Genomic DNA, 20,299 nt, shown 5'->3' with positions numbered 1-20,299 from the left:
CCACCACTGTGGGGAGGTAGAAAGGAGTGGATATTCAGAGCTCACTGCCAGCCAGTCTAGCCAAATTGAGAAGCTCTAGGTCCAGTAGAGACCCCATCTCAATCGAAATTGAAGAGTGGGGGAAAAAAAAAAAGAAGAACACCCAATGTCAACCTCTGGCCTCCAAACCCTTCTGTGTAGCCACACATGCATGGCGGCTATACAAGTGCTATGTCCCAGGAACACAGGAAACAAAACGTAAAACAGCATCTGCTTCTCCCTGCTTTAACTTTCTAAGCAATTATTTCCAACGATGTTAAGTGTTAATTGGTCGTCACTCCCTTCCCCAGATGGGAATATAAATTCCTCATGTAAATGCTGTTTGTTGTTAAGTCGGGTCCTGTGTCTCCATTCTGTAAAAGTGCCAGGAAGGACGTGAGGCATTTCGTGAATTGAACACATTATTTTAAATTGTTCATAATATCTCTATCTAAAGGGTTTTTTTTTTTCCAGTTTAATTATTTTCAGTATCTCTGTCCTTGTGCATAGAAACTACAAAACCGGCCGGGTGGTGGTGGTGGTGGCGGCGGTGGTGGTGCACACCTTTAATCCCAGCACTTGAGAGGCAGAGGCAGGAGAATTTCTGAGTTAGAGGCCAGCCCAGTCTACAGATTGAGTTCCAGGTCAGTTGGGGCTACACAGAGAAACCCTGTCTCAAAAAACAAACAAACAAACAAAAAAACAAAAACAAAAACAAACTACCAATACTCTCTGCTCTCATAAATCTAAGAGGCCCAAACCCCCATCAAAACAAATAGGAAGGAGAGAAAGTCCCCAGGGAGATAGTGGTAGACAGATTTTTCCCTACAACCTCAAAACCTTTGCAACAGGGGTCAAAAACCCAGGCAGAGCCAGTTCAGAGTCTCCCAACCAGAGGATGTCACGACAGCTCTGAACTCATAATTAATCTCACAAGGCCAGCAGGGCAATTAGTCCTAGGTCTGCAACCAGCTATTAACGTATTTTAATTCACTCTCATTCAGAAGTAATGAAATGAAATGGGTTTTGGCTGCTTCTAAGGAATTCAAAATTAACCAGTTTTCAACAGGCTTCTTCAGTGTCTCAAACATCACCAACAGATGTGACTGAGGAACATCCCCACAACAGAACTGAGGGGCACAGAGAGATGGGCTCGGGGTGCAGTCAGGAAGGACAAGCCTTCTCAGAACCAGGCACTCTTCAGAGCATTTGCCCACTCCAATTCTGAAATCTACTACTTTCTGTGACTGAAAATAAATGAGGATATGGAGTTCAGGGTTTGGTTTTGTTCTAACCATGAGATCATTGTCCTTTGCATATTAAAGGAAACAAGCACACAGGGCAGTGGTGGAGGGAGAAGTCGGGAGCTATCCGGTTAGGGAGGAAAGAGAAAAAAACAAAACAAACAAAACAAAGCAAAGCAAAACAGGAAGCAAGACAAGAGAGAGAGAAACCTATCCACTGCTACATTGGTGAATCTAAACTGAACTACAGGAGCCCTATGCATCCTTTGAGATGTTTTGTTTCAACTTTCTTGTAGTACATACTACTAGTATTAATACATTTGTGAGCCTGTTATAACACTGTACGCTTATAAAGACACCCCAATTCTGTCTCTCCAAACATTTTAAGGGAGTTTGGTAATGTTTATAGAATGTGTTTAGACTCTTGAGAAATGAAGTATCAAAAAAAAAAAAAAAAAAAGAGAAATGAAGTATCTATCCAAATGTGAACTGGGGGTTACCTGTGCCACTCAGGACAATGTGAGAATTAGAGACCATCTTGTAACACAGACACCCTCTGCTAACGATGTTACTTCCGGTAGTTCTTGACTATATCTCATGGGTAGAGTGCTCTCATCTGCAGGGTAGAAGAAGATTCAGAGATCTTCAGTCCATTCTCTTGGTTGTCACCCTAACAACAGACTATTTTACTATTAAAGAGCATTTATTGACAAAAATTACAGTATACCTGTAACCACAAAGGCAAAATTTAAAAAAAAAAATTAGCATGATAGAAATATATCCTGAGTCTGCCAATCATGAGGAAATATACACATTACTGAGAGCAATGCAGGCCAGAGCACAAACTACAAAAGATGTGACTCGCCCACGGGGTGGCTCTTTTCCTTCCTCTCACCTCTGGTGAGGCAGTCGAGGCAGGCTGAGTGGTGGTGACTTAGTCACTGTCCTCTGGCTCTGAAGAGACACAGCAACCAAAGCAACTCTTACAAAGGCACACGTTTAACCGGGAGATTGCTCATTGTTTCAGAGATTTAATCTCTTATCTCCGTGGCGGGGACCTCGGTGGCACCCTGGGCGCTGAGCAGTGGCTGGGAGTTTTACAATCTTGCTCCACCGGCAGGAAGGCAAAGAAACCAACCTCCATAGAAAGAAACTCAACAGCTATGGACCAAGCATACAAATACATGAACCGACGGGGGCCGTTCTCCTTCAAAACACGCAAAAGGGAGGCACGGTCACCATAGTAACCACAAGATTATGTGGTGCACACTCATCTGATAGTTGGGGGCAGAAGCTTAATGTTTCATACTTCCAGTCTCTACACGGCCAAAACTCCACAGAAGATAGAAAAGAGCGTATGATTCACGAATCACTTACTAAAAAGAACTCTCCCAAACTTCAAAGCTGCCTGCTTTCTTTGGGGTTGGGGATGTTTTGTCTGCATCAAGATGCCTTCCTCTACGGTTACTATAATATTCGTTTCAGTGTTTCTTGAAATAGTATGTCAGAACCAATTTTGTGTTGACTAACACATCAAAGACAACTTCAGATTCATCAAAACACAGACCTCTTTTCATGAATTTGACCGAGAGAGACTCCAGTTTGAACCTTTCTCTTCTCTCCTTGTACCTTCCGTCGTCTGTCTATTTCGACTGCTGGCCTGCCTTTGGTTGGCCTGTTATGTCTGCCTCCTGAATGTTGTCTGATGCCCCACTGTCTCTATGTCTGCCTGCCTCTAACAGAGAACTTTGCTCCGTATTTATTGAGCAGCATAGAAAGCATGACATAGGAATGGAGTGGGAGATACTTTACAGAAATCTTTAACAGAGCCTTACCAGGCAAGAAGTCATTTTAATGACCCCAAGTGACCCCAAAACACTCATAAAAGCAAACAGTCTTGCAGGCAGAACCTATCAAGCTATGTCCTCGAGTTACTGCCAACGTTTATGGCAGATATTTGTTGTATAAGGCTGTTTTCTAACCTACTGGCTGCTTTTATCAAATGGTTGCCACCACATAAGTGCTGGGTAGTCTTATGTCAACTTGACACAAGCTAGAGATATCTGAAAGGAGGGAGCCTTTGAGAAAGTGCCGGCATAAGATCCAGATGTAGGGCGTTTCTTAAATGAGTGATTGATGGGGGAGGGTCCAGCCTATTGGGGGTGGTTCTGGGTTCTATAAGAAAGCAGGCTGAGCGAGCCACGATGAGCAAGCCAGTGAGCAGCACCCCTCCATGGCCTCTTCACCGGCTTCTGCCTTCGGGATTCTGGCCAGTCTGAGTTCCTGTCCTGACTCCCTCCAATGTTGGACTGGAATCTGGAAGTTTAAGCTGAGTAAACCCTTTCTTCCCCAGCTTGCTTTTTGTCATGGTGTTTTCATCGCAGCAACAGAAATCTTACCTAACACACACTCACGCATGCACACACACATCCTTTTGGGCCAAGGACATGGAAGAGTGACCCTTTTGCAGTGGCTTAGGTTTTAAAGGCTGATGGCATGGGAAATTCAAAGCACAGTAAGGCTGGTTCTTACAATGTTTTCCTAAAGGCTACTTAAAATTAGGCTGCATACAAGGGAAGACAGAAGCTTCGTCTTGGTGATCTCACCATGCGTTGCTATCTTGGCTGTGAGTTCTAACAATGGTTCAATCTTTTGGGGGGTCAGGAGATATTTTCATAAAGTTGTATCACCACACAAATCTACATCATGGTCATCTACTGTGTATTATACCAGAGAACTTTTGGAGAACGAAGCACTCATATTACTACTAACATGAGGTTCTTTAAGCTACATTGATACATTTTAAGCAAGAGGACTCACAGAACCAAGTCAGTAAGAAATGGTATCTGCAGGCCAATTATAGAACAAACCCCCAAGTTATATGTTTAAATTATTCTTGGTACGGGGCTGGTGAGATGGCTCAGCGGGTAAGAGCACCCGACTGCTCTTCCGAAGGTCCAGAGTTCAAATCCCAGCAACCACATGATGGCTTACAACCATCCGTAACAAGATCTGACTCCCTCTTCTGGAGTGTCTGAAGACAGCTATAGTGTACTTACATATAACAAATAAATAAATCTTTAAAAAAAAAATTATTCTTGGTACGATACACTAGAGAGTCAGAAGAGATGTCCTGAGACCCAGAGGGAGCCCTGGAGACAGGCACAGGACAGAGACTTGCTTTTTCTCAGATATATCCTTTCTAAAAGTTCACTCTTTGAACTTTCTGCTATGAAGCGATCACCAATCCAAAAGAACAGTGAGTTCTCAAATAAAAAACTTCAGTAGCCTCAAATGGAGCCACCACAATGAACATGACTATATCTAAGAAGCACACACGTGACACCGCCATGTGTTGTAAGACTCCCGAGACACTTGCTTTAGTCTCGGGATGGCGAAGATCCCCCCCCCCAACAATCTTCATCATCTCCCCTGAACCCCGGGCTACAAGCCCTTTTATACTCTTATCCACTCTAATCGCAGCAGGCCACATCACTTCACCAGGCGCGCTGCCTCAGCCAATCGGAAAATTGGGACCATATCATCACAAAATATGGACCTGTTTACCACAAGCTCCATAGCCAACAGGCGCCATCTTTTAAGGTGTGGCTTCGGGTAGCCCAGGGGAGGGGCCGTGGCCTCCTACAACTCACAAGAGATCATCTTTGATGCAAATCACATGAGACTTTATGTGGGGTGCCAGAGCTCTGGGGACTACTCATATCCCACACAGGGGGTAGAGTCGACCCTGAAGGGGAGAGGGGCCTTTCTTTTTATGAACCCTCCAGGGGGAAGAAGGGAGGAGGGAATAGGAGATTTCCAAATCGCATGGCCTTGGGCCATCAGTCTGACAAGTTTTAGCTTCCTGATTTGAGATGATTTACAAAGAATGGGTATAGGAGGGGTGAGNGGTTGGAGTCCTGTGCAGGAGCAGGTTACCAGGGAAGGTTTCCACCTGTAGCCTAGCAACCAAGGCCCACAAATTCTTGGCAAAAAGCTACAACAATCGGCAAATGCATGNGTTCACACAACAATCAGGGCCTGNGCAAACACAAATTCAAAAAATATTCAAACTATACAAATGTTCCTAAGCTACTGGGGTGTAATAAACTTTTTCCCTTCACCAGCAATAGAATCTATTTCATCAATCTAGGGTTTTAATGATTTCTTTTATCTTGTCAAAGCCTTGCAGTGTAATTATCTAGAGTTATGGAAGTTATTTGTTCATGTTTTCACCCATCCACTCTACTCAACATTGATGGAGTGTGTTTTTTTTTAAAGATTTATTTATTTATTATATGTAAGTACACTGTAGCTGTCTTCAGACACTCCAGAAGAGGGCATCAGATCTTGTTGTGGATGGTTATGAGCCACCATGTGGTTGCTGGGATTTGAACTCCGGACCTTCGGAAGAGCAGTCGGGTGCTCTTATCCACTGAGCCATCTCACCAGCCCTGATGGAGTGTATTATCATGTATGTCCTATACATTAATGCTACAACAAAATCAGTACATAAAACTCTACACACTTGGAGGTTTAGTCTATAATTGGCCTGTAAATCTTTCAAGGAGGAACCCTAAATTCAAGGTCAACCTGTAACTCAGTTAATCCTCCCCTGGGAGGTGAAACATCTTTTTAGGAAACCAGCCAGGCAGTCTGAAAGCCTGAGGGAAAGCGCCTGCCTGTGCTGTTTTGGGGGAAGTGTGTTTACAAGCAAGCTCTGAGCCCTTATCACTGCAAAAGCTCTAGATAAGACTGGACTCACCAAGTCACCCCCCTCCCCACCTGCTCTACCCTGGAAGCACATCACACTCCTGTAAAGCAAAGTTGATCTTCTTTCTCAGATAAAGGACCCTGGAGAGTCTTTGAGTCTCTCCAGTGATTCTTCTTCTCTTCCTTCTGCTTTACTGCATAAGGCTGTTTAGTTCTGTAGGGAAGGCACAGAGAAGGAACTTACAATCACAGCTAATAATTGTGCATTCTAAGGTGAGGGTTGTTATGTAATAAGTAGGGCAGCTATTTTTTTTTTTTTTTTTTTACTTTTCTTGATTTTTTTCGAGACAGGGTTTCTCTGTATAGCCCTGGCTGTCCCTCACTTTGTAGACCAGGTTGGCCTCGAACTCAGAAATCCGCTTTTTTTTTTTTTTCTTGATTAAGTAGGGCAGTTATAAGAGCCCAAAATGAAAGGATTCGTTTGAGGAAAGACATCTAAGATAGATGGAATGATCAAGGTGGCTGTCTGGCTGAGACAGAGCTCTTACGGAGGATAGTGTTCCAGGAGCCAGGGCAAATGTCTTGAGGTGGGAGTGTACCTGGAACCACTGGGTAACAGCTAGGAAGCTAGGAGAGGTGCAGCCAAGTGAATAGTGGCTGGGGTAGCTTAAGTCAGAATGGTAATGGACAGCCAGACCCTGGAGGGTCTTGTAAGCTCTAGGAAAGGGTCTGCTTTTCTGAGTAAAACTGAGGGCTCTAAGTTGTAGAGAGCTATAACCAGATTCACATGTTAAAAGTCCACTCCAATTCCTCTGCTGAGACTGGATGTGAGGGCTAAAGTTATGTTTTAAGATTAAATTGCTGCTGGGGCATGCCTTTAATCCCAGCACTTGGGAGGGAGACATAGGCAGGAGGATTTCTGAGTTCGAAGCCAGCCTGGTCTACAGGGTGAGTTCCAGGACAGCCAGGGCTATACAGAGAAACCTTGTCTCAAAAAACCAAATCAAAAAAAAAAAAAAAAATAAATTGCTACGGGCTGGAGAAATGGCTCAGTGGTTAAGAGCACTGACTGCTCTTCCAAAGGTCCTGCGTTCAATTCTCAGCAACCACATGGTTGCTCAAAAACATCTATAATAGAATCTGATGTCATCTTCTAGTGTGTCTGAAGACAGCTACAATGCACTCATATGAATAAAATAAATAAATCTTTAAAAAAAACCAAAAGATTAAATTACTTTGCTTAAGAGATCTGTCAAACAAAAAAATGTTTCTAACTCATAAGTCCCACTTGCCCAAGGACAGGTAACTTCCTGGAATGCTGGGGGTTACTGTTCATGTAAGACAAAAAAGCCACATGTTTTTGCTTCTGTAAACAAGGTTGGTTTCCCCAACGACACAGGATATATTTGGTCAAACATGGGTAGCAGGTACACAGGCAGGAAGCATACATGCTTGCCCCTGATTGGACAAAGATGGGATGTAGCCCTGTGGGTTTTGCCTTTGTAAGCACCAGACTAACATAATTCACACCCATTCTCTGGAAATCCTGCATAAAGACCTGGCCAGCGGCCATTGTCCTGGCCAGCATTCAATAAAGCTTGTTTCAGCCGGGCAGTGGTGGCACATGCCTTTAATCTCAGCACTTGGGAGGCAGAGACAGGCAGATTTCTGAGTTTGAGGCTAGCCTGGTCTACAAAGTGAGTTCCAGGACAGCCAGGGCTATACAGAGAAACCCTGTCTTGAAAAACCAAAAATAAAAACAAACAAACAAATAAATAAAGCTTGTTTTAAATGTGACTAAAAAATATGGTAGTGGTCTTATTCTTGGCCAATGGGATTAACACAGCCTGTAGGAGAGAAAGGGAGTTGGGAAATAGTTACTAAAACCCAAGCATACTATCTGTGGTCATAAAACTAACTGGGTTGGTATACAGGCAATATGTAAATTATTAGGAGTTGATTGGCCCACAAAGTCTTTTTTTTTTTTAAAAAAGGTTTATTTATTATGTATATGTAAGTACACCGTAGCTGTCTTCAGACACACCAGTACAGGGCATCAGATGTCATTACGGATGGTTGTGAGCCATCATGTGGTTGCTGGGATTTGAACTCAGAACCTTTGGAAGAACAATCAGTGCTCTTAACCACTGAGCCATCTCTCCAGCCCGGCCCACAAAGTCTTAGTCCTGGTATGTACTCACCACCAAGACAAAGTGGTGAGCAACAAGGACGAAGCAGAACACTGATTAGTGATCTTTTCTGACCTGAATGATGGTCCCACAAATGTATTCTCTTTTTGATAATTCATTGAGCCATAACTCATACTTTGTCCTATGTATGTTATTCTCTAATAAAGTTTTAGCCCTCCTTTCTATTCCTTTGCTTTTTCTTTCCCCCACTATTCTCTCTGAAATCATAGAGAAATTAACCACCTCAAAAAGTTTTGACATGTCTACAGTTTCATTTTTCTTCAAGTCTGATGGACTCTTCTTCCAAAAACGTGGCTAGCTTCAGAACTAAGGCACTGTAATTGTTCTTTTTAAATTTAAACTTAAAATATTTTTCTACCTATGGTGTTTTGTTTGTATGTATCTGTATCCAGCATGTGTGCCTCATACCCAGAGAAGCCAGAAGAGGAGGGCATCAGATACGATAGGACTAGAGTTATAAATGGTTGGGAGCCACCATGTGGGTGCTGGGGATTGAATTCAGGTCCTCTGGAAGAACAGCAATGACTCTCGCCCATTGGACCTCCTCTCTAGGTACAAATACTGAATACTAAAAGACCCCACTATTTAACCTGGCATGGAATTCAGTCTCGCTGTCACGATTTTCAGTCTTCTGAGGAGCTAAGGGGCCCTTCCTCAAAGCTCGGAAGCCATCGGACTCACAAAGACTAGCCAGAAATCCTATCCAGGGGCTTGGCCATTGGGTAGAAGCAATGAGCTACCTATCAGCTGTGGGCAACTATCTGTGACGGTTAGATGTGGTTGCCAACTGATTGGATCTGGAATCAACGAAGAGACAAGCATCTTGGCACACCTGTGAGGGATTTCCCATGGATCTGATGTAACGAAGGTGGGGGTGGGGGTGGGGGTGGGGGTGGGGGGGAGGGGTGTCCTTGTGTTATTAATACACACTCACTCAGGGCATCCCACTGGCCCAGTGTAGTTTCATCCAGGTCTCTGAGAAAGTCTTGGGTTGGTCTGGCTTCCCACAGCCCAGACATAGGAGGTCCAAGGGAAAAGCTTGTGCTCTTTGCCTGTTCTCTTCCCATCTTGTTGGCAAGTTCATCTGTGTCTGCCACTGCTACACGCCTTTGCTGATGTCAGAAATGAGCTTCTTTGGTTTCTTTCCCACATAGACCGAAGCCTAGCAGCTCTTCAGGACTCTTCTGGGCCTTCAGTACCACATTGGGAATGCTGAGGAGACCAGCCTCATGGACGGAGCAGCTCCTGGGTTCTCAGCCTCTCCCTCCAGCGTGAAGAAAACCAGTGTTAGACTACCCAGATTACACCATGTAAGCTGACCTAAAATGCTTTTCCTATATATTCACTCCACTGGTTCTGTTCCCCTAGAACAGATTAAGAAAGCAAACCATGGTCTGAAAAGATGGCTCAGTGGTTAGGGACCTAGTTTCAGTTCCTAGCACCCACGTGAAGGCTCACAACCATCCTTAACTCCAGTTCCAGGGCAACCAGTCCATTCTTCTGGCTCCGTGGGCATCAGGCACACAGGTTCCACATACATGCAGGTAAAATACATAGACAAATATGATAAAACTAAATTATCTTTAAAGATTAACACATAAACCGTAAGAATGGAGATCTCCGTGAAACCAAAGTAGGTAGTCATCAATCAGAGTAATCAATCAAAGTAGGTAGTAATCAAAGTAACCGATCAAAATCAAGTAGGGAGTTAACAACAGCATAATGAGTTTAAAAACAGCACAAAAACCTGACCAGAGAACATGACCAGATGCCACATTTCAGCAGCAGAAAGTCACTTTGTTGTTACATGAACTCATTTGTTATAGGCTAGGGGTGGCTGTCTTGATCACAGGGATTCTGCCCATCTTTCAATTCCTTTAGTCTCCTTATGGTAGATTTGGCTGTGGGTAGCAGAACGGATATTGAAGATTTAGACCCATAAGCCAGCTCTCAAGCAAGAACCAGTGCCAAACACCCGTAACTGGAAACTCATTACTTTTGCTAGGTACAGCACAGGAGAGGGCTAGCAAGTCTTGGTGGGAACACTAGAGGGGGGCAGTGTCAGGTTAGAAGCCACAGTTGTACACTTGCACACACAGGACAGGAACTGAGAGGGCCGCCCGCGGCCACACTTGAACCAGGGTCCTCCTGAAAGGAGAACTGGGGCTGTACGGGGGGGTGGGGGTGGGGGGGAAGACGGCGAGAAAGAAAATGTGGCTAAGAAAAAGTGTTCTGATCAAAGCCCACAAGTTTAATAAAGTTCAGAGTTTATTATATAGCAGGGGAAGGCCATCCCCCACCACCCATTCTTGGAGCTTGTAGTTCAGGCGAGAGCCTGAAGGCGGAGGATCGTCAGGATGGTGTCAAGAGCCTCTCAGCAGGGATTGGCGAAGCTTTGAAGAGCAGTGACAAGTGTAAACAGTAGAGCCCGCTTGGCAGGTCGGAAGGGACCACCCCAGGTGGCCCTGTGCTAGTGACAGTAGAGATCTGCAAAAGCCTGCTTCGAGGCTGAAGGGAGACAACAAGGAAGACTTTGGCAATGTCCTGCCTCTGACCTGGGGAAGGCTTTTCCAGTTTCTGTGGATCCAAGGTACCAGGGTCCTTTTTTCATTGCTGCTCATTCGAGACTTCAACGGTTCCTTATACACACTCTCAGGGCTTCCTTCAAACCCCACAGTAACGGAAATAAAGGCTGCAGCTCCACTGGTGATGTGACACTGCTGGTTTCGGCTGAGTTTGGAGGGGAAGGGTTAAGTGGTAACACTTAAAGGAAGCATCTGCAACCCACGAGAGACCACGAGAGACCACGGAACTGATTCACGACACCAGGAAGGAGCCAGGCAGGACCAAGAGGAAATGGACTGCAGGCCTCTGAGATGAGGCAATGGCAGAACCTGACGGGCAGTCACTTCTCTGTCGCCATAAAACACCACCACGGCAAACGCTCAGAGGACGAGCCTGTTAAGAGTGGGGAAGCATGGCGGCAGGCAGGCAAAATGGCCGGAGCAGGAAACCGAAAGCTTACATCTTCAACCACAGCAGGAAGCAGAGAGCCAACTAGAAGTGGCTCGAGGTTTTGAATTTTCAAAGCCTTACCCAACTGGCCGGACTTTCTCCAGTGAGGCCAAATCTCCTAAACTTCCCCCAAATAGCACCAACTGGGGTCCAAGTCTTCAAATGCCTAAGCCTCTAGGAGACACTCTCAGGTTACCGCAAGGTCTTGGAGTTTAAGTAACTTCACATAGCCAGATGGAAATGTCCGGTATAGCTTGCAGAGGTTGGCTTGGAGTGAAGAGCTTCAGTTATTTGAGACGTACTGTACAACATGACTGTGGTTAATAACTTAAGTTTCAAAATTGCTAAGACTGAATTTCCACAAAGAAGTGTTAGGAGTAACGATGTGCTAGCTTTAATCACTTTGTATAATATATATACTACAGAGTGCCAGGTGCCTATTAAAAATCAGCACATATTTTGCCTCACCTCCCTCCCTTTATCTCTCCATTGCTATAGTATACACATGTGTATATATGTGCATTATGTATATATACTGTGACCATACACATGTCATTCTAACTCGTCAATTTATGATATTTACAAAATCAGGAGAAAAGAAATAAGGTAAAGGTTAAAACCAGACTCATGGGTATGGGATGTAAAATGAAGGTACCCTAAGCATGTTAGAAAACATCTAAAGCGCTGGTCCTCTCAGGGGGACCATTGTTCTGTTTACTTAAAAAAAAAAAAAAAAGTACCCTTGAAATACACTTGCGAAGAAATATTCGATGTGGACAATGTCCACACTTGTGCTACTGGTTTAAAAGAATGAACAGAAACTGGTAAGGGTACCTTGGAAGGCAGGGTGGTTTAGGCTACAGTGGAGGTAAAGGGAGGCGGGAGATGTGGCCAAGTAGGAGCTGCCTAGCAGCAGGGGCATGGAGGGTTTGTAATAGGCACTTGGCACTCTGTAGTGGAGTATCCACGTCTAACCATTCTCCCAGCACAACAGCTGTTCTCACCAACCTTCGGAATTAGCAATTGGATGTCAGTAGGATTTGCTCACCTACTAAAACCTTGGTCTGATGTGGTGTGATTTGAAGTGTGGAATCTGATGGGACTCACTTCTCACTGGCCTGTACTGCAGTACCCAACACGTCTCAAAAGGATGTGTTTTGGCTATCCTGGGTCCCAAGTGGGATGGGAACAGATCGTCCCCCGCCAACCCCCCACCCCAAACTGTCTTGGTTTAGTTAAGGGCTCCCTGTAGTACTCCAGCAATGTCCTACCTCTTTAAATGCAAACCTGCCCCACCACGGACTCACTCTGCAGGCTTTTTCTAGTTTGCTAGTGTCCCTGCAGTCAGATTCAAGGTCTCCATCACCTACCTACCCCAGACTCACTATTCCAGTTAGCTACACTGGGCTCCAGAACTCGCCACGCAGATGTGCTTTTATTCTTTTGCCAATAACGTCCTCTTACATGCAGTCTCTCTTATACTTGCCCTGATCCTCAGACTAGAGCCTCTATACCCTAAACCCACACTCTGCCTTCCCCACTACCTTGCTTTTACTATCTGTATGTGGCCGAGCCTTTCACCTGATGGCACCTAACAGCAACAGCAGGAGTTTCTTTCAGAACAGCCTTCTCTTCAATGCTCAGTCATTTTATGTGTTGGCTGTATACCAGATGTTCGTGCATATGTGCACCACACCCGAGCTCTCTCCAGCTCTCTTTTGACTCTCAGTGTAGGCTGTGTGAGAGCCATGGCAGCAGAGTGGCGCTCATTTGAGCTTCTGGGTTTCTATTTTGTAGAGATCTGATGCTGGAATGAAGCAGTAAACATGGTTGAAGTGTAGATTTTATTTTTAAAATGTATTTATATTTAGGGGGTGGGGCTGTCATGCACACTATATGCTATGATGGTATTCATGTGGAGATCAGAAGACATCCTGCCAGAAATGTCTGTGGATCACAAGGATCAAACTGGGGTTCGAGCAGTCCTGGGAGGGTGGGGCAGATGCCTTTATCTCATGAGCTATCTGGAAGTCCTAAATGGAGATGTTAAAAGCAGAAAACCACTATGCAAGAAAGTGTTCAGTTACCAAGGCCAGTCACCTTTCTAGAGCTAAAATCCTGACAAATTAACTTCATTGATCTCATTAATGTGCAAAAGGCAATTAAGTGATCATAGCTACGTATGCTATTTCTTCTAAGCATACTGAGTATCAAAGTTATCACGTTTCAAAGACACTTGTGTCAGTTCTGCCATTTTGCTAACAACCTCAGTCTTCAAAATTCCAACAGGGGAACCAAGATTCACCTTAAACCATTTTGTCTCTGATCCTGAGCTAATTCTAGAAAAATAGCAAAACCCTGCTATAGTCAACCTGACCGAATAGCTGTGGTCAATAAGCTTTGTAGCATGAAAAAGGCCATCATTTGACATTAAGTCCCCCATACTGCTGGGAAACAAGTCTTTACTTCAAGAAAGCAAGTTAATGGACTTAAAATTTGTGTTTTGGAAATCTGTTTCTTTGGACCTTATTAAGAATCCGAGTGCATCAGATCCTTTTGGCTACTGCTCCTCAACTTACATGCCACAGAGTGCTTTCAACTGTTCCAGAGCTCACATTGTACTAGTGGCCTTCATAATCATGTTTCTATGAAATACGCCACTTTATAGCCAGAGGAAGGTAGATTGTGGCTCTGAAGATCAATTTAAAACACTGGAGGCCACGCTGCATGGAAAAAGCTTTTCGCTAGGCCCTGCTAATTAATTAGCACAATTAGTTGATTATAAGCAGCAGCTGCATATTAAGATGGAAAAATGATGTACTAAAAAACTCTTACCAAATAAACGAGATCTGTCTACTGTCCCCAGAGAAATATCTATTTAACTGCTGCTGGATATAGTGGCTAGAAATGAGAAAATTCTTTTTCAAAAGGAGTGAAATCTCAACTGAGGCAATGCAGGCTCACCTAATCTGGGGGGACTTAGAGTACTGTCTCTGAAGGCGTGTCACTACAGGACCCAGGAGGTAGAGGCCAGGATGTTATCTTACAATACACTCACACTCAAAACAATTACAAACTCTTAGACAGCGACAACATCCAAAATCCTTATCTAAAGTAACATTTTTACTTACTGCAGTATAAATTCTGAAGGAAAACATGGATTTTATTTCTAGAATAAGGAACCAGGAGTTTATTTCCACATCTCTTAGGAAAGCCTCGCTTAGTTTACATATGGCAATGATTGCAAGCAGATACACGTCTTAACACTAGGAGTACAGGTACATACACATTTAACTGCCCTCATCTAAGCAAGCAGTTGCAGTTTTGTTTAAATGTGAAAAAAAAAATCTATGAAACAAGCAAAGTAACTTTCCAGCTTATCACAGACTGTAAGACACGGGACCGCGTTGTATGATACAGAACAGCTTAGAGCTTTCCGTTCATATGTGTGACCATTCCCAAGTCACTCACTGAGCACCGTTACCAAGTGGCTAAATAGGCTAATCCCAGCACTCCCGCATCCCTCACTGGTGAAGGTAAAGACTTTTGTTTCAAGTAAGTTTTTTCCTCATCTCTCTCTTCTGAAGACCTGAGCGAAATGAACATTACCAAACCACCCCGATATCTGTTACTAGAATTTAAAGGCCTGAAGACTCCAACACAGAACGTTAACCTACTAAATAAAATCTCTCTCTCTTGGACTCTGACTCACTGATGCCCAGCAGCACAGTCACTGATTATTAAAATGCCCTAAGAAGACCAAATCCTTCGGGGCCAAGCTACCTTTCTAACATACAAAGAACAAAACCATGTTACTAAAACTCACAACATGGTACAGGTCTTCACAAAATCTTTATTGGTATTACTAGGAAACCAAGCTACTCACATATGAAAATGGAAAGTATGTGGTTTCACTTTGTGTTCCTCCTAAAAAAACAAAAACAAAAACAAAACAAAACCCAGCTTTATCTGGTGAGCTTTGGACAGCTGCTGGCACATGTTCACTGTGTTTCATTTTATAACCAGATGTCAACTTTCCACTCCACAGAGATGAAAGACAGTAGCTTAGAAGTTAAAATGAAACTCCAAGGAAACACGACAATGCGAATTTTACTTGTTGCAACTTTTAACTTTCGCATCCAAATATCAAAAACTTAACTTTGGACAACTTAGATTCACACACATGCACACAAACACACCATTTTGAGAAAGGGTCTTGTTATGCAGTTCAAGCTGACCTTGAACTCATCTCCTGCCTCAGCTTCTTGAAGAGCAGCAGTCAAATTTAATGTGGGCAGAAAATAGTATTCCAATTACAAAGCATTCCTATACACGTCATCATGTAGCTAACGCGGTTCTGAAGACAAGCAACAAATTAAGTGAAATTAAACAACTTCTTCAGCAGTTGAGGATTTTCTATACTTCAACATTTTGAACTTCAATCATGGCTTCATGTCTGAGGCTGAGCTAGATACAAAAATATCAAAACATCCCATAGAATTATTTCCCTGTTATTGTTTACCCAAGGAATGTAAAGACTAAGGAGGACTCATTTGGTTGTTTAATTATGATTAAATTATGTAAATATACAAACATTTAACAAAACCATCATATTCCAATCTTTTAAGAATTCTAACTGCTAGCAGTTAAGCAGCCTTTAGATATCACTAATAAAATATACAATTAAAATAGTTGCATTCAATCCTACTAACTTTATAAATAACTTCTTAGGTTAGGCTTCCTGCCTAAGTTTAATAAGACAGTCTAAACCCAAAACGCAATGCATACTGAGCTTTCTTTTTAAAAACTCCATATAGTTCTAAAGTAATCTCAACATATTCCTAAGAATCGCCACCAGCTTGCTCCCTCGCACTACTACTGACTTCTAGGAACCGCCTGGGTGGAGAACCGGCAGGCAGCTGCTCTACCTTCCCAGTGCGTGTGGTGGTGGCTCTGCTGCTTCCAGTCCAGATCTGGACCACATCACCACAGCATCAGTGTGGCTCAGCACTGAAGCCCTGAGCATTCTTCTGATGGCCTGTGTATAGGTAGAGGTGTCTAGTTCCTCAGCTCTGTATGTATAGGTAGTGTGATACTTTAACCATTAAAATAGGACTTTCTTCATACAACAATTTAGTGAAGTAGGAAAATGAATTGACTTTCGAGACTCAGAAAAACAAAACGTAACTAACATGTATCTCAATTCAAAACAAACCATGGGGGAACCAATGAAAGTTTTATGGGTTTAACTATAGGTAATTAAGACAGTCATGGATCACACAATGTCAAAATTCAGTTCAGTCCCAGAGCTTGTACTGTAACCCACCGTGAGACCACATCACATAACCCCAAACTGAACTTTATCCATATCTATACCATAGTAATGCATAGTGCATAATATACTAAAATAAATTCCTATTAGTTTTGTGCAAACTATGGTATAAAATTATCACCTGCCATATTTTGCCATGGCACCAACTTCATAGAATAAGCCAATGTATAATCAAAAGCCTCACCAGTACCAATCAACGTCCTTGGTTGGCATCGCTGTACATTCAAAGCCAAGCTATTCATCCAATAGCTAGTCTGTTCTGACCAGAACAAGTTAATTGTGCATTCGACCTTATCAGTGCAGGTCTCAAGCGGAGTACTTGAAACTGACCACGCAATTTAACAACTGCCCCCCTCTAATACATGTCAATGCATTTGTGTGCACAGAATGAAGAGTGCTCTCATTTTCATAATAGCTCTTCCTGTTGGCAGGAACACCTCAAAAGATGAAGGAGGCTAGTGTGCAAGGAGCTCACAGAATGTTGGATACAATTTCAATTACAAGGGAAACAATTGTAAAGGCTTTGCTGGCCCAGCAAATACTCAACACTTACCAAAGACAATAGGTAAGTTAGCTCGCCAATGGGCTGGGGAGGTGGGGGTGTGACTCAATTCTCAGAAAGCTTTAGCTAACAAAAGGAGTGATGAGCAACTTGAGAAATTTCTTAAAAACAAAAACTTGAACTCACAGGTGAGGTTTTTGTCCTGTAGTAACAAATGCAGATACTCAACAAGAATAAAACAGTCTGGCTTTGAGAACACACACTCAAAATGTGGAACAGAGGAAAACCATAAATGTTTAAGGTAATTTATAATACTAAAAAGTTGCAAATTGCTGTGACTTGATTTGCTGAAAACATCTGTAAATTCACACTGGCAGTTAGAAAACCAGTTTCAACATTAACTCCTCTTTCACCAGATAATATTTGGTGTGCAAAAGTACCTGAAGAATTGCACTACTGCTTATTTTAATGTGTATTGTGAAGAATCTGTACATGCTGTTACAGACAATACATATTTGTAAACCTGTTCATGCAAAGTCAGTGTGCACAGGGATATTGTTAAGCCTTACACTTAAGTGATGCTTCAGCATCTTTGCTAAGATGCCAATCTCTCTGAAATATAACATATCTTAAGTGGATACTCTATCTGCCAGGTAAAAATCATTTTATGTCGCTGAAAGAAGAGGTTATACAAGGAAAGAAACATGGTCTTTGTGTTGCAGAATTGATTTTAAATGAGAGAATTTACAAAACCAAGAAATCCATGGTCATAAAGTTTTAACATTTTAATCCTACACATTACAGGGCAAACAGATACTGGACCCTATTTCCACATTCCATAAATCCAAGCTTTAGTTCCCATTTCAAATGTTGCCCTAACCACTAAAAACATCAGTGGTTTTACAACCTCTGGCTTATGGAAATACAGACTTCTGAAGTAAAAGCTACAAAAACAACAATGGAAGAAAGCTGAACAAACTTCCCGGAAGGAAAGTAAAAGTGGAACATCCTGAAGCTCTAGACACTTCTCTCCCGTGTCTATGGTCAACTTGTCGGTTCAGTGCATTGTGCGGTCAAACGGAATGGTCCTCACGGGAGCACACATCTAACTAGTGTCCATTGATTCCAAGTTAGTAGATGAAGAATCTTTCTGGATACTTTCAAAGATGGCTGCCAGCTCCGGGTTGGAGCTGATCTGTGACTGGAACTCACTCATAAGAGGGCTCTTCTCTGCCTCTGGAATGGTTAGCAACGCCGCCACTGCCCGCATGGCAGACCGCTTCAGCTCATCTTGCTTTTCAAACTCCTGCTTTACAGAGTTTGCCTTCACCTGCAATACAGAATAAACCCAGGTTACATGCGTAACAGAACAAAGTGCATGTAGAGAACATTCCTAGTGAGTAGCAATTTTACTACTCCCTCACAGGTCCAGAAGACACACTACACTTCAAGTGCAGGTATACCAAACTTCAAGACACCAGTTGTCTCCTAGTAAGGGACTATTTCACACAAGTCTTACTATAAAGACTGAAAATCCAGGCCTACTTAGTTGAATCAAGTTGGCCCTACCAAGAATCCAAGTACTTAAATTAAATGTATCTTCTCTGAACACCAAATACTATTCCCATGTATGCCTTTATATAGTTACATCGATTAAAGCACAATTAAACTTGTTTCATTTTCAAGGTCCAAAGTCATTTCCCAAGATTCATTGCAAGCACTAGGCATCCTCTCAAAAATAATAGAATGTTTCATTGTTGAAGCTTTTATTGTTGAATCTTACCCACATTATTACAGACCTCAGTCTACTTTTTACTTTCATGTCTACTGTTTTTATATATACATTTACATATTACATACCACACTTTATAAATCCATTCATCTCACATAAAGGCCTAGGTTGACTTGATAGTTGGCTACCTGAACAGTGTTGCCATGAACATGGTTACATGCATCTCCACTGCCTAGAAGCAGGGTATGTCATATGTCACGGTAGATAGTTCATGCTACTTTAACTGTTTCTGAGAATCAGCCATGTGGGACCGTGAAAGGCAGTCTGTGTTCTGGTCAAGAGAGGCTTACTCCCAAGACCCAGTAGAAAACTCTACAAGGAACAGAAGAGTGAGCCATGTTCCCAGACACAGGTGCCTGACATCACCAGTCCTCAACTCCATAATCCTGTGACTATTAGTCACACAGACAATGTCCCAAGCTCCTGGTATTCTGGACCCCTCGCCTTGTTCTCCACTCTGTGTCTGGGCGACTGCCTTGCTTCCTCCAAAACCTCCATCAGTACTTTGCTGCCCCAGCCCCGCAGTGACTGCACCCATAGAGCTGCTCCTCAGACGGCAATGCCTGCCCTAATCTCCCTCTCTCTCCGCAGACGGCAATGCTTGCTCTGAGCTCTCTGCTTCCTGTCTGCCAGCCAACACATGGTTTCCTGAGGTCCCTGCAGGTCAAAAGGCAAGATTCGAGTTCTCACACTGGGCAGTGGGCTACCACCTCTTCGGCTAGAAGGCCTTTCACTCAACCCTCTATGCTTATATTCCTTTGAGCTTTTCTTCAAAGTTGGACTTTTGTCTCCTGCTTTCCAAGAAAAAACAAACGCGGAAAACAGGAACCTGTCTGCTAAGAGTACCACCACTGCTTGGCTCGTTTCTTGTTTATATGTAAGTTAATTTAATGAAACAAAACAAAGCCAAAATTCCATTTGGTAGACATGGTGGCACATGCCTATAATCTCAGCATTTGAGAGGCCGAGACAAGGTGGAGAGTTCAAAGTCAGCCTAAAGAACAACACTCCCTTCCCCAGACTCAGTCATACATATTTTAACATTTTATCTCAGTCCATTTCCACACCCTGTAATTCCTATGCCAAATGTAGCTTAAATTGATGCCTAGCAACAATTACCTTAGTTGTACACGTAGCACGTAGCGGCTCAACAAGTCGGTCCAACCTTTGTAGTACTGCACTTGGACAGAGGGTAGACAGTCGCACCAACATTAAAAATGTTAGCATCTATTGGAATAAAAAAACACATTTTTTTTTCTAATGACAAAAACCCCACATTCTGGCACACACTTCTCGTAAACAGAAAAAGTGATTACTATGCCAATTAGAGTACTATCTCAATTTTATCTGTCACTCAGAATCTGACTCATTTCAACCCTGAAGAGAGTGCTAGGGAAAGCCCAGCCTCCACGTGGGTCCTACCCTAGAAAACTAGCAAAGATTTCTCAAGGCTGACTGCACACACAACCCCGG

The 20,299-nt window shown here is 43.1% G+C and overlaps 1 protein-coding gene across 1 annotated transcript in view; it reads right to left on the bottom strand.

Moving 5' to 3' along the window:
- Positions 1-15,748: 15,748 nt before the first annotated feature.
- The window catches only part of Cand1 (cullin associated and neddylation dissociated 1), a 35,623-nt gene continuing 31,072 nt past the window's right edge, over positions 15,749-20,299 (bottom strand). The window contains exons 14-15 of the mRNA XM_021204413.2: positions 19,946-20,053; positions 15,749-18,364 (exon numbers count right to left, since the gene is read on the bottom strand). Coding sequence (XP_021060072.1) covers positions 18,140-18,364; positions 19,946-20,053 — 333 coding nt within the window. The 3' untranslated portion in view covers positions 15,749-18,139. The remainder of the gene's footprint in view (positions 18,365-19,945; positions 20,054-20,299) is intronic.

Source organism: Mus pahari, chromosome 9 (assembly GCF_900095145.1).
Source record: "Mus pahari chromosome 9, PAHARI_EIJ_v1.1, whole genome shotgun sequence".
In the NCBI taxonomy this organism is placed as follows: domain Eukaryota; kingdom Metazoa; phylum Chordata; class Mammalia; order Rodentia; family Muridae; genus Mus; species Mus pahari.
Note: the sequence above shows the minus strand (reverse complement) of the source record. Positions and strands in the feature narration are given on the sequence as shown.